The 15,118-nt window shown below is 42.1% G+C and overlaps 1 protein-coding gene across 1 annotated transcript in view; it reads left to right on the top strand.

Annotated features, from left to right (window-relative positions):
• SIK2 (salt inducible kinase 2) overlaps window positions 1–15,118 on the top strand; it is a 126,104-nt gene that overhangs the window by 104,659 nt on the left and 6,327 nt on the right. The window contains exons 9-14 of the mRNA XM_077893447.1: window positions 4,306–4,470; window positions 11,747–11,975; window positions 12,460–12,744; window positions 12,886–13,049; window positions 13,781–13,888; window positions 14,782–14,873. Coding sequence (XP_077749573.1) covers window positions 4,306–4,470; window positions 11,747–11,975; window positions 12,460–12,744; window positions 12,886–13,049; window positions 13,781–13,888; window positions 14,782–14,873 — 1,043 coding nt within the window. The remainder of the gene's footprint in view (window positions 1–4,305; window positions 4,471–11,746; window positions 11,976–12,459; window positions 12,745–12,885; window positions 13,050–13,780; window positions 13,889–14,781; window positions 14,874–15,118) is intronic.

The raw sequence follows: 15,118 nt of genomic DNA on the forward strand, positions 1-15,118 counted from the left end.
TTTTGTTTTAATGGTTATTCTGAAAAGCACAAATTCAGAAGAAGAGATTTGAGATAATAAATATATGATCTAAAAAGTCATTACAAGCTGGCTCAGTCAGTTAAGCGTCTGCCATTGGCTCAGGTTATGATCTCAGGGTCCTGGGACCAAGTCCTGAATTAGGCTCCCAGCTCAGCAGGGAGTCTGCTTCTCCCCTCCTACACACACACTCCTCTGGTGCCCTCTCACTCTCTCCCTCTCTCTCTCTCTCTCAAATAAATAAAATATTTTTAAAAAATAAAAAGTCATTACAATTAATTGGATATGAGCATCGTCTTTTGCCACTCTTGAAGAAACTGGGTAATGTCCACTTCCTTGGGATAGTAATCATCCATCTGCGTATTATAATAACATATTCTTTAGGCATGCCATTTGAATATTTTCACCCTACCTGAAAGACTTCTTTAATCCCTTCAGTGATTGTAAGAATCCTAAGAAGCAGACCCTTAAACCTACTATCCTATTTCCTATGAACTGGTTGTCACAATAAAATGTGACCACCTCCTCTCTCCATACCGAGTTCACAGTGAGTTGTTGCTGTAGTCCAGGTTGGACGTGAAATTTGTCAGGGAAAATGTGTTACGCTTGGTCTGGCATAGCATGATCCTGCCATTTAAGAAGTCACAGCTAATAAGAGGCAGAGACTGAAAAGAAACAGCACACCCTAGTTATCATGTTAGTATCTCATTTCCAGTGCAGTATCTTTATTTTTTTAATAATAAATTTATTTTTTATTGGTGTTCAATTTGCCAACATACAGAATAACACCCAGTGCTCATCCCATCAAGTGCCCCCCCTCAGTGCCCGTCACCCAGTCACCCCCACCCCCCGCCCTCCTCCCCTTCCACCACCCCTAGTTCGTTTCCCAGAGTTAGGAGTCTTTATGTTCTGTCTCCCTTTCTGATATTTCCTACCCATTTCTTCTCCCTTCCCTTCTATTCCCTTTCACTATTATTTATATTCCCCAAATGAATGAGAACATATAATGTTTGTTCTTCTCCACTTGACTTATTTCACTCAGCATAATACCCTCCAGTTCCATCCACGTCGAAGCAAATGGTGGGTATTTGTCATTTCTAATGGCTGAGTAGTATTCCATTGTATACATCAACCACATCTTCTTTATCCATTCATCTTTCGATGGACACCGAGGCTCCTGCCACAGTTTGGCTATTGTGGACATTGCTGCTAGAAACATCGGGGTGCAGGTGGCGTTTCATTGCATCTGTATCTTTGGGGTAAATCCCCAACAGTGCAATTGCTGGGTCGTAGGGCAGGTCTATTTTTAACTCTTTGAGGAACCTCCACACAGTTTTCCAGAGTGGCTGCACCATTTCACATTCCCACCAACAGTGCAAGAGGGTTCCCCTTTCTCCACATCCTCTCCAACATTTGTGGTTTCCTGCCTTATTAATTTGCCCCATTCTCACTGGTGTGAGGTGGTATCTCATTGTGGTTTTGATTTGTATTTCCCTGATGGCAAGTGATACAGAGCATTTTCTCGTGTGTGTGTTGGTCATGTCTATGTCTTCCTCTGTGAGATTTCTCTTCATGTCTTTTGCCCATTTCATGATGAGATTGTTTGTTTCTTTGGTGTTGAGTTTAATAAGTTCTTTATAGATCTTGGAAACAAGCCCTTTATCTGATACGTCATTAGTGCAATATCTTTAAATAATGCTTTGCCCTAATAAATTATTTCCTACATAAGGAGCAGCCTTATAAATTTAGGAACCAGAAATTAAAGTTCAGCTTTATCCTTTGATTGAAAAGTTGATGATAAGGGTAAGAAGAATGCATGAAATATATTTTATTAGGAAGTTTACATTTTACATTATGACATGAGGACTTAAAAATTAATTTAAATGACTAACGCTTGAAAGAAAGAAAAAGTTGTTTAGCTTCAAAAGTATAAGCATGAGGAATGATAAGCTATTTGTTGAATAAGCTATTTGTAAGAAAAGCTGTTGGGCAGCCCCAGTGGCTTAGCGGTTTAGCGCCGCCTTCAGCTCAGGTTGTGATCCTGGAGACCCGGGATCGAGTCCCACGTCTAGCTCCCTGCATGGAGCCTGCTTCTCCCTCTGCCTGTGTTTCTGCCTCTCTCTCTCTCTCTCTGTCTCTCATGAATAATTTTTTTTAAAAAAATCTAAAAAAAAAAGAAAAGAAAAGGAAAACTTTATCTTGCTCAGGATCATTCACAATGTACTTATTTTTCTTTTGTTTTTGCCATCCACATAATGCCAACACTTGGCTATTGCTACTTTATTCATTATCTCACGCAGCATATCTAATGATGTTAATGTTGGAACGTACCAAACATAAAGTATATTTCTAAATATGTTCAAAGTATATTCAAATATACCCATCGTTGAAAACCATCAACCTAAAATTTTAATGAAGAACCATTAGATAATATCTGAGAACAGAACTATACATTTGCAGACTGATCCCTGTATTGAATCCGTGTGATCTTTTCATGACTTCAGAAGGAAGAAGGGCAGAATTAACGTTAGTGAGTGAAGGACCTTACATGTTACCTTTTACAGTCATGACTTCACTGTGAAATAGACATTGTAACCTTCTCTAGGTAAAGAAAAGAGGATTCAGAGAAGGTAGATGCCCTGATTAAGTTCACACCGTCTGTGAGGGAGGGAGCCAGGAATCACACCTAGGTCTCTAAAGGAGAGAAGCTAAAAATCATACCAATATTGTTCCTTTTTGTTTGTTTGAATTTAAAACTCACCACCATTCTCTGTCCCTTCAAGTGAGTATAACAGAGAAAAAATAAGCCATTCCTTGCCTTTTAGACATTAGTATGTTCCCTCAGATGTTTGGCAGCATCTGTTATGTTCAAAAGGCATCTAATAAATTATACTGCCAGTTTTGAAGAGATGGAAGGAGGGAAGGATTATTCAGTAGTTTCATCTTTAAGGTTAATCCTTGCCCCCCCAAAAGTGTCAAGTCCTTGTCAGTTGTCCTAAAGAAAGACTCTCTGTTATATGATTTTTTTATTATATTTTTAAAAATTTACTTATTTGAGAGAGAGAGAACAGGAGTGGAAGGAGGGGCAGAGGCAGAGGGGACGCAGACTCTCCACTGACTGCACAGCCTGACTTGGGGCTCGATCCCAGGACCCGGAGATCATGACCTGAGCCGAAACCGAGTCAGATGCTCAACCAACTGAGCCACCAAGGTGCCCCTATATGATCTTTTAAAAGAAGAGTTTGTAATGCTTATTTACTTAGCATTCTTAAAAACGAGACATGAAAATGGGCTAAAAACCATCTGGAGCTTTCTACAGTAGGTTGACTTAAGAAACACAAGTTGCTCAGCAGTAAGCATCTCTCTTTCTGCTGGGCCAACAGGCTGGGTTCAGGCTCGACACCTCTTTGGAAGGAAGACACCCCGTCACCTCCAAGTAGCTACTGCTTCTCTTGTCTTCCTCTGCACACATACCCTTGTCAAGAAGTACACACCATCTCACCCCACCAGAAGAACAAAGTGCAGTGCACTTTGTGTTCTGGGTAGGAGTGTGTGTGTCTCTGTGTGTGTGTGTGTGTGTGTGTGTGTGTGTGTGTGTGTGTGTCTATGTCTGTGTACCCCCTGGTTCAGTTCTGACCTCCTAGATACAGGAACTTTTCTATTCCTTGTATCTTTCCATGGTGACCTATTTAAGGATATAGACAATATATGTTGAATTAAAAACCAAAGCATTGAGTGAAATAAGTCAATCGGAAAAGGGGACAAACATGGTCTCATTCATTTGGGGAATATAAAAATTAGTGAAAGGGAATAAAGGGAAAGGAGAGAAAATTAGTGAAAATATCAGTGAGGGTGACAAAACATGAGAGACACCTAACTGGGAAATGAACAAGGGGTAGTGGAAGGGGAGGTGGGCGGGGGGTTGGGGTGACTGGGTGATGGGCACTGAGGGGGCATTGGCGGGATGAGCACTGGGTGTTATGCTAAATGTTGGCAAATTGAACTCCAATAGAAAAATTAAAAATAAAATTTAAAAAAACCAGAGCATTCTTACAAAGAGAGACCAGCTTTCTTGTCTGTGACAGGCACCTCACTGTGGAATAGGAATGAGACAGACACTGCTTCACATCAGTACCTATACCATATACATATTTTGTCACATTTTTTCTGGGTTCCAACAACTATTTATTCTTTAATTGTACCAGAACAAGTTATTTTATTCCAACAATTTTGAGTATTTGCATAGAAAGTATTAATGTTCTCAAATTGTTCTTGCCGTATTTTCAGGCTCAAACTGTGGGGCTCCCCGTGACCATGCATTCACCGAACGTGCGGCTGATGCGATCTGCCCTCCTCCCACAGGCGTCCAATATGGAGGCCTTTTCATTCCCGGCATCCGGCTGCCAGGCAGAAGCAGCATTTATGGAAGAAGAGTGTGTCGACACACCAAAGGTACGGACATGTTTGAAAGACTGTGAGCTGCAGGTTGGCTGGGCCTTCACTTTGGTCCACATGTGTTGTACTTCGGCTTTGCTGACCTTTGTCATTTCCTCAAGTCACTCAGAAGTGTTGTTTTTGTGCAGAAGACTTGAAAAAAAATATCCGGGCTACATTTGGCTCTCATCGTCATCTTATCATAATGGCTGTCGTGTGACTTGTCAGACCTTATACATACTTTACAGAATTTTTCTTTCCCCTCCCTTAACCAGTTCCTTCCCTCTTCATGTTTCTAGATCCCTCATAGGTGTGGGATTACAAAAAAATTGTAATTCTGAAAACAGAAATCTAATTTTTGTCCTGAGTCGGGCTTTGTTATTATTGCCTCTTTTCTGCACATGTGCTGCAGATAAAAAGTGACAGGCCATCTTTTTTTGTTCAGTGGGGTTCTTTGTCCAGTTTGAGTATACATAAAGGAGATTATTTTTGTGTACTGCATGAAGTTGGCTTTTAATACATAGAAGATGACAGCTTCTCATTTAAGGGATACTTATTAACTTCTAATCCATGTTTTATATACTTAGCATCAAGTGGTGTCCAGAAGCTTGTATTAATGGGCAGACTTTAGAATGTGTTCAGGATAGATTCCATTCTTCACTAGCTGTGTGAACTTGGGCAAGGTGACTGCTTTGAACCGCCGTGTTCTGTAAAATAATAACACCCAATTCTGTGATACTCTTGGGAGGATTAATTGAGATAATGTGTGTGAGGTTCTGGACATACTGTAAACACTCATTATTGGTTTCCTGTCTTTTTAGCTGCTTTGGGTAATAAAAGTATAACTCAGACATGAATTCTGCCTCCAGATTTATAGTTTACCAGAGGAGACATGATGAGTAACTAAAGACAATGTGCCAGGTGTTGGATAAACTGATAAGATATAATCAGTCCCTTAAAGAGATATAAATCAAAGTGCTACAAGTCTGGATAGAGGCAGGGGAAGTTGCTTTTAGCTGATTTCATCAGGAAAGTCTAGGTTACCTGTCAGAGCTGGGGATTGAGAGGTGGGCAAAATAGGGGTGGATAACATCTTGGTGGAGGGGAAAGCCTGAGCAAGCAAACACCAGGGAAGCTTAGGTCCACCTTCCTAAGAACAATAACTCAGTGTGTGTATGCGGGAAAGGGCAGATGAAGGGAAGTCGTATGAAGTAAAGATGAGAAGCTTGGCTTTGAATGGCAAGTCCAAGAATACAGGCTTTTTCTCTGGGCTCTGGTCCTCAACAAAAGAGTGTATTCCAGTATCATCAAAAGAGGGTTTCACAGGAACTTCAGTGAAGAAATAAGTGAAGGAAGTGAAAGGTTTTGATCAAGGAAGCCCTCAAATCCACATTGTGCTTCAGAAATTATCCGGGAAGGTGGGGATAGGGATGGTGTAAGCTTAGAGCATGTGGAGAGCTGATTCAGAGGTTAGGTAATGTGTTTGGCTAAACTGTAGTCAAGGCAGCTTGAGGCCAGGCTGCACAAGCAGGTGTTGGGCTGAGTTGCTGACGGCGAAGAGTTAATGTCCATGTCCCTGAGGACATGGCCACTTCCTGTGGACAGTCTGTTTTTCCCTGCCTGTGGTTGCCTATAGGATGTTTAGTAACCTCATATACTTCAACATTCTCACCTAGAAATTTAGCTATAAATTGGAACAACATAATTCATTTATTTTTAAGATCTGATTCCCTTGAAACAATTAAAATGCATTCTGCTAAAAGCTTATCTGTGAGGGCATCAGGCCTGAAACACAGATTGGGCACTGTCTGCTGTATTATATAGGGCAAACTATTTTTAAAGCTTGTGATTGTTACCGTAACTAGGAAACAGACAGGAAATGAATGATTTTATGAAAGATAAAGACAGTGGCTAGATGGTGTATTTGCATTTGTAGGAAGAGCAGTGCCATGCTGGAACTGCCCACCCACAATGGTTGTGCCATCCTGGCACTCAGCCAGGCCATAGACCTCCACTCATCCTACTTGTGGACCATTGCATTTATGTCAGGAAGAATGCTTGTCCCTCTTCCCTCCCTAGTACCTCCTTTTGGAGATCAGTCAGTAAATGCACATGCACAGAGCTATCAGAGCTCCCGCCCTGTTGTTCATACTGCTTCACACGCATTTACTAGGATACCTACTTTTTGTCTTCTAAAAGATGCTTCATAAATGAATGTGTTGTTTGTCCATTTCTACTCCCAGTTGTTGGCAGGTATTGTCCATCACAGAAATTTTACCTCTCCTTTTCTACCAGAAGTCTCAAAACTATCAGTAAAATCCCTTAGGGAGTCTGCATTGAAACACTGGTTTGGGGTTCCTCTAAAAACTACCTTCTTTCTGAGACAGTCACCCAACTCTGAGCAGTAACTGAGACCACCAGGTGACAGAGAGACCATGTGGAGGGGAAGGTGTACAAACCCTAAAGGGGCAATCTTTCTCTTTTAAGCGTTTCTTTGAGAATAATCAGTTTCTTTCCAGTTTTATTGAGAAATAACTGACATCACTGTATATAAGTTTAAGGTGTACAGTATGATGATTTGATTTACATATATCATGAATTTACCACAGTAAGTTCAGCTAACATCCATCTTCTCATATAGATCCAATAAAAAGAAGAGAGAAAAAAAAGTAAAAAAAAAAATACCCTTCTAAAAAAAATTATCCTTCTGATGAGAACTCTTAGGATATATTCTCTCAAAACTTCTCTTAAAGTAGCAGTATTGGCTGTAGTCATCGTTGTACATCCCATCTCTGGTAGTTATTTATCACTGGAAGTTTGTGCCTTTTGATTACCTTCCTCCAATTTCCCTTCCCCCTGCCCTCTGCCTGTGGTGACCACAAGTCTGGTCTCTGTTTCTATGAGCATGGTTTTGTTCTTCTGGTTTTTCCAATTCCACATCTAAGTGAGATCACACAGTCTTGGCTGCTGTGACTTATTTCATTTACCATAATGCCTTCAAGATCCTTCTATGTGTTGGAAATGGTAGGAAGTCCTTGGTTTTTCGTGGCTGAATAATATTCCATTATGTACATATAGCACAACTTCTTTATCCATTCATCTATTTGGACACTTGGCTTGTTTCCACATCTTGGCTGTGATGAATAATGCTGTTAACATAGCAGTGCAGATACCTTTCTGAGCTAGTGTTTTCATTTCCTTTGGATGTAGGAATAATGAGTTTTGTGTACACACACACACACACACACATACGTTTAGTCACTTTTAACATTGTATTAGAAATTATAATGAAAGGATTTTCCAGGCTCCTTCATAGCTGGATAGCTAACCTGGGCAAATGCAAGTGTGCCAGGTATGTTTCCTCTTAAATAAGAGTAGGTCTGAGAAGAATATACTTCTGAGGCTTTATAAATGAGAGACAATTAACACTTTTGAATTTGAATTTTTAATTTATAATTGAAAAAATAAAACCAATCAGAATCATACATGGAAAATTCAGAGAATTTCCATAATTCCATAATCCCACTACCCAAAGATAGGTATATTTTGGCATGTTTCCTAAGAGTAGAGTATAGGTGAGTCGGTAAGTAAGTATCGGGTGGCTCAGTCAGTAGGTAGACTTATTAAAACAAAATTGTATTTTATTATATGTAATTTTGTTTTGACTAAATATAACATCAGGAGTATTTTTCCCCACCATGAAATCTGAAAGCTTAAGTTAACAACAGTCTAATAATATACTGTGTTTATTTAATGGCTATTTTTGGACATCAGGTACTTTAATTTTTTTTGCATCCTTAAATGTGCTTCAAGTGAATGTCCTTGTGTCTAAATCTTTGACTAATACCTCTGATTAATTCCTTAGGATAAATTTCTAGAACTGGGATTATCCAGTTCTTTTTCACCTGGTTATTTGTTTAATTCTCAGTGATAAAAAAAAAAAAAGTTTTAGAAGAAAATGGTATAGTTTTATTCTCCCACCTTTAAAATTTTTAGTTATAAAACATCATCTTTGGTCAGGAAATAATAAGAGATATGGTATTTTAGTTAATCCTTCCTAAAAACCACTTTACACATGAGAGAAATTGAGCTTTATGGAAGTTGAACAACTTGCTGCTGAGTGGTGGAACTAAGGTTTGAGCCAGCACCTCCTCTGCACATGCCCAACTTGCCAGGCAGTGAGGATACAAATGAAATAAGACATATTGTCCGAGTTCACTGGCTAATACTGCACATTGATATGTTGCCCATCTGCACTGTTGCCATAACAAAACACCCAGGCTGGAGGTTAAGCAACAGAAGTGTATTTTCTCACAGTTCTGGAGGCTAGAAGTTGAAGATGAAGGTTCTGACCACTTTTATTTCTGGTGAGGACACTCTTCCTGGCTTTAGAGGACCATTGTCTCTCTCTGTCCTCCTATGGCCTTGCCTCTGTGCTCCCTTGGGAAGGGAGAGCGTGTGAGCAGGAGCACACACGTACGAGCTTTCTGGTATCTTTTCTTATAAGGATGCTAGTGCTCCCAGGTCAGGACCCCATCCTTGTGATCCAAGTTTAACTATTCCTCCTTAGAGGCTGCATTTCCAGATACAGTCACCCTGGGGATTAGGGTTTTCATACATGAAGCAGGGGGTGGACATGGGAGTCGAGACACATATTCAGTCCTAACAGTCTATCAATCTTTTGTGCTAGAATCTTGTATTTTGTGGTAGACCCAAGGGTGATAATCAACTAATGGCAGAGTTTTTCAGAGTTTGACTTTACATGTGTACTACCTATTGCAATGAGGTCTCTTACTAGATAGAAGTGATTGATTGAGGGGTGCCCAGGTGGCTCAGTCAGTTGTGTGGCTGACTCCTGATTTCCGCTCAGGTCCTCATCTCAGGGTCGTGAGATGGAGTCCCGTATTGGGCTTCATGCTCACTGGGGAGTCTGCTTGGGGTTCTCTCTCTTCCTCTCCCCACCTCCCCACCATGCTTACATTCTCTCTTTAAAAAAAAGTGATCAAAAAATAAATAAATAAATAAATAAAAAATAAAAAAAATTAAAAAAAGTGATCAGTTCAGCTTTAAGGAAAGACAAAAACAGTGTATTAAAAAATGTCCATTTCACCTATGTATCTTGAAGTCCTGTAATTTACAGTCAGGCTAGATTATTTCCTAGAGCAAAAGATCTTATTTCTAGTAGCTTAGGTCACATAGGTAGATCAGCCCAATATTTGAGTCACAAAATCCTAGGGCTGAATTCGTTCTGTCCAGACCCCGGGTAAATCAGCAGGCAAGGGTGGCGTGACTGTCACCTGTTTCTGGAAATGAACTTAGAGCTGAAGGTGTTCACATCTATTAATGATATATGAGTGCCCTCCCCCCCACCAATGCTGCTTTCTGATTTAATCATCATTAAACAGCATCTGAAAAACCAAAACCAGATCATTGTTTCCCATGATGAAATTGAATTCAGCAAACGTTTTTAAATGAAAAACATCATTCCTGTTGTAGTCTAGATACGGAGATAATTTGTAAACCGAGAATTTAAGAAAAGAATGTAAATTTAGGGGAACTGCAAGGTCTTTTAAGTGCTCCAGAAAAGATGACGGTTCTCTATTAAGGAAAAAAAATAACCTGGTTATAAGGCTAAACTGTAAGAAATAACTGATAAAAGTTTAACAGGTTATAGAAAGTATGAAGATGTTTAGTAGATATTTACTCAATGCCAGTCTTTTCTCAGTTACTTTATTCATTTCTAAATCATCCTTGGCTATTCTTAGACAACTGTATTAGTAGATTGTTAAGGAACTTACATGTATAAATAGAAGTTCCCCAAGAGCCACTGTTTCCTACAGCTACTGAGTGTCCAAACAGGGAACACCTACTGAGGGAAGGGCCGAGGGGAGAATGAGAGTCACTGGCCGGATTCAGAGTTTTTGTTTCTGGTGCCATGTGGAGAAGATTGGTCTTAGTGTAGGAAGAAAGCATTTCCGTCTGTTTCTTTTAAATGGGCACTTGTCACTTTAAAACCCTGTCATGCGTTAGCCACCTTATCCAAGTAGTGGCTACAGCCCCAGAACAGTTTTTATGGAATAGCTGTCCCCTCCCCCAAGCAAACAAAGCTCTGAGTCACCCACAGAGTCTCCCTCTCCAAATAAAGGGCCTTGCAGTGCCTTCAGAGTGGTTGCCATAAGAGGAAAGTTTTTCCTGTGTCTGGCACTGGGGTGTCCCACGTCACCTCTCACATACATGAGCGTCTCGTGCTTCCAAAGGAAACAGTGGCTCCAGGCAGTGTATCCCAGGTGAAAGCAGCACTTAGAACGCCATGTCTTATGACTGGCTGGTCCTGAGCAGCGATTCCCAGGAGAAAATGGTTGGATTTCCACGGGGGAATAGTTACGGTAATGAAGTAAATAATTGCCTCCTCGCTGGGGCTCTTACCAGCCAGGAAAACTCACAACCACAACTCCCCTTTGTCTGCTGGTTCTGCTTGCCATTAGGTGGTTTGTTTGGCAGCTGCAGAGGAGGGCAGAGTTCTCACTCGCTTGGGAGTTATGCTGAGTTCACCCTGTGGGATGGGAGCTGTAGGTATTGTGTGTATTGCTGGAGGAGAGAGAATTCAGTGCACTGGTGCTCATTAACCTCTGCTGGAATTTTGGGGCTGTGAGTCATTTGTTATTCTATAATGGAAGACTTTGGCTGTTTGCCATTTCAAATTTTTTTCACTCCTTTTTGCGGTATCAGTCTGTCTTTAAAGAATTCTTTTTTCCATTCCCCAGGCACTGAGAACCAATTAAAGACTAAATCAAATGGGCAGGTACTTAAATTATGAACATAAAAGTACGTCTAGAACCCTCCAGAATGTTTTGTGGTTGAGAATTAGAAGAATGCTAGTGGCTACTCTTTTTTCTTAGCCATGCAGGTTTTTGTTTTTTTGTTTTTTATCTCATCCTCCCCCTCATCGTTTCCCTTATTTAAAAAAATAATAATAATAACTGGCAGGCCTCAAGCTAATATATCCCTATTCATCTGGAAACCACTAAAAAAATTGTTTATTGTAATAATGGTGACTCAGAGCAACATGGGAGGCAATGCCAGTTTGGGTCATAAAGGGCTTCTGTCTCTGAGAGCTGCAGTTGACTTGCCTTAACTTCTAATCTGCATGTTGTCATTAGTAACAAATATGTACATTTTTATTATTTTACTTAATTTCTAGTTTGCCACAAGTCTTGACATTTTTTCCTCTGTGGGTTTTCTTAATGTCTCAGCAGAGCAGCAACTGATAATTTCCTCTCACACTGACATTTAGGTAAATGGCTGTCTGCTGGACCCCGTGCCTCCTGTCCTAGTGAGGAAGGGGTGCCAGTCGTTGCCCAGCAACATGATGGAGACCTCCATCGATGAGGGGCTGGAGACAGAGGGAGAGGCCGAGGAAGACCCCAGCCAGGCCTTTGATGCGTTCCAGTCCACACGCAGTGGGCAGAGACGGCACACTCTGTCGGAAGTCACCAACCAGCTAGTCGTGGTGCCTGGTTCAGGTAGGATATCCAGTAAGCAGCGGATTGAGTCTTCACAACACACACTCCTGCTCCAGTCTCCAAGAAATAGTCATGACACCACTTTTTAGAGTGCCACCTGCGTCTTATTCCCTTATGGACCATGTTCAGCAGGCTGTAGGATTAGGTCTACTCAGCAGCTGCCAGAGATTAAAATGAAATATTTCTGAGCTAGCTCCCTCAACAGCCAAGATCCATCTGAGTACTGTGTGATCCATCAAGGACTCTGGCTTCTCTGGAGTGGCAGAGATCTTATGGGCAAAGGTTTTGGGGCATTCACCCCACTAATTCGAAGCTGATTAAATTGACATGTAAAAAGTCTCTGGAAAGGTATTTTGGTTGGAGATTGGAGATAAGGATGTCGTAGCTGTGCAACTCAAGCTGGTTATCCTCTGTATCCCATGTTCAGAGAAGCTGCTGTTTGCTACTGGTCATCTCTCTTTTTTGGTTTGTTTTTCTCTTAAAGGGAAAATTTTCTCCATGAGTGACAACCCCTCCCTTGACAGTGTGGACTCTGAGTATGATATGGGGTCTGTTCAGAGGGACCTGAACTTTCTGGAAGACAACCCTTCCCTGAAGGACATCATGTTAGCCAACCAGCCCTCCCCACGCATGACATCTCCCTTCATCAGTCTGAGACCTGCCAACCCGGCCATGCAGGCTTTGAGCTCCCAGAAGCGAGAGGCCCACAACAGGTCACCAGTGAGCTTCAGAGAGGGCCGCAGGGCGTCAGATACCTCCCTCACCCAAGGTGACTGGCCACTCTGTATCATAGCTTGTAAAACTCTTGTGTTGCGGGACTTGAGGGCATTTGTGGCCATGTTGGTTTCACACCTCTGATCACCAAAAGGCCTTGTGCTTTAAACTATTCAGTCATTGTTCTCTGTTTCAGGAATTGTGGCATTTAGACAACATCTTCAGAATCTGGCTAGAACCAAAGGAATCCTAGAGTTGAACAAAGTGCAGCTGCTCTACGAACAAATAGGACCAGAGGCAGACCCTGACTTGGCCCCAGCCACTCCTCAACTCCAGGACCTTGGTGGCAGTTGCCCTCAGGTGGGTGCCCCAGGCCCTTCCCACAGGGGCTCTGCAAGTACAAATACTTTGTCCTGGAGGAGTGCCATATCACTTACAGGATTTACTGCAGTCCCGGAGCAAACAGGTCGTTTTGGAGAGCTCACAGCCTGAAAGCTTTCCTTGTTGCTGCCTCCTGCCACTGACGGGTTACACCCATCCACACTGGTCCCAGATGATTAGTACCATAAGGAGGTATAGACACACTGAAGCGATGTGTGGTTCCAGGGGCAAATGTTATATGAATGGCCTCTTACGGCATCATGGACCACCCTCCCCCCACGTATACAACGTTCAAAACAGTCACCCACAGAATGCGAACTTACAGCCTTTACTCTTGATGTGAGATGTGAGATCACTTCATTAATTATTAAGTGGATTAGTTGTGCTAAAAATGACCCAAAAATATTGCTGTTTATCCAACACATTTTATTTTGAGCCTATTTTCAGTGCATCAAGGATATTCTAGCATTTGATGCCCACACGAAGGTCATGGCCTCCCGGTGACATCAAGAGCCTTTGCTGCAGTACTGACTAGGTAATCGTTCACTGCAAAGTGATTAACCCTCAGCCTACTAGTTCTGCGAAGAGCTTTGAGCATATCTTACAGAGCTGGAGTTCCTCTTGGACATTTGCCAAGGTGCTTAAACAAAGAAATGAAACTTTCCCCCACATGGAGAACTGAAAATGTTTTCACACCCCTTGCCCCTCAGGAGGAAGTTCAGCAGCAGAAAACGGTCCCCGCTGTGCCCAACAGTGTGCGTCCTCAGCTTTCGCCACGGCAGAGCCTAGAGGCCCAGTATCTCCAGCACAGACTCCAGGTGGGACCCTTCCCGGGTACTCCAGCTCAGTATGTTCACCCAGAATCTGCTTTTCTGCACACAGAAACCTGTTTTGCTTGGTAGTTTTTAGGGTAGCTGCTTTTTTCCCTCTAAGCAGGTAGCTTTGACTCTGGATTTGTAGTTTCTAGAAACATGTTCAGACTTAGCCTCATGCTTATATTGGCAGCGGAGAAGGATTTGCCCTCAGGCCCAGGAAAGGAGAGTGCCACCAGTAGGAATGAGAAACCCAGTTTCTCTGCTTCTAATGTTATGCCTCTTAATGAATAATAAATAAGATGGAAATCTCAAGCCAACAAAATTTTACTATTAGCTTTCTACATTTAATGCCTGAAAACCTTTACAAATGATATAGATCCCAGTTCCTTCAGCAGGCCTTGTGGCCTTTGCTGTCAAGATATAACTCCACACTGGAAAAATTAGAGAGGAAGACAACCATGAGCCACTCTTAACTCTGGGAAACAAAGGGTTGCGGAAGGGGAGGGAGGGAGGTGGATGGGGTGACTGGGTAACGGGCACTGAGGAGGACATGTGATGGGATGAGCACTGGGTGTTATACTATATGTTGGCAAATTGAATTTAAATTAAAAAAAAAAAAAAAGCTTTAACTCCACTCTGCTCATTGTTTTTCATCACTATAAGCCTTGTAATCCTCAAGGACTATGAGAAAAGGAAAAACTGGTTCTGGTCCAGACTGGGACAGCGCAGGCCTGCTGACCCAGTGCCATTGGGCCTCAGAGAACGAGCATCTACGCCCTCCCCCTGCACAGATGCTGGAGGACACAGTTGGTCTCATCCTCAGGCAGACAGATGGTCCAGTGGCTGCATCCTAGATGACATCATATTGTGCTTATACTCTTTTTCTACTCTTCCAGAAGCCCAGCCTTCTGTCAAAAGCCCAGAACACCTGTCAGCTTTATTGTAAAGAACCACCACGGAGCCTTGAGCAGCAACTGCAGGAACACAGGTGAGAGGGTCCCTCTCTTGGTTGAAGACTTCAGGATGCTGGCTGCGTTGTCCTCCCTCCAGCCCCTGGTGTTTGCCTCTCCTGGGAAACAGTTTTCAAGATGTGACTGCTGACATAGGTATTCCAGTGTCCGTGACAGGTGGGCCCAGCAGGAGGTGGCAGGCCGGAGTTTGCTTTCTTTTCTTTCCCTTCTAGTATTTCCTATCGAGTTCTGAATAGACAGACCTAAGCTTTCAGAACCCATG

Source organism: Canis aureus, chromosome 3 (genome assembly GCF_053574225.1).
Source record: "Canis aureus isolate CA01 chromosome 3, VMU_Caureus_v.1.0, whole genome shotgun sequence".
Taxonomy (NCBI): Eukaryota; Metazoa; Chordata; class Mammalia; order Carnivora; family Canidae; genus Canis; species Canis aureus.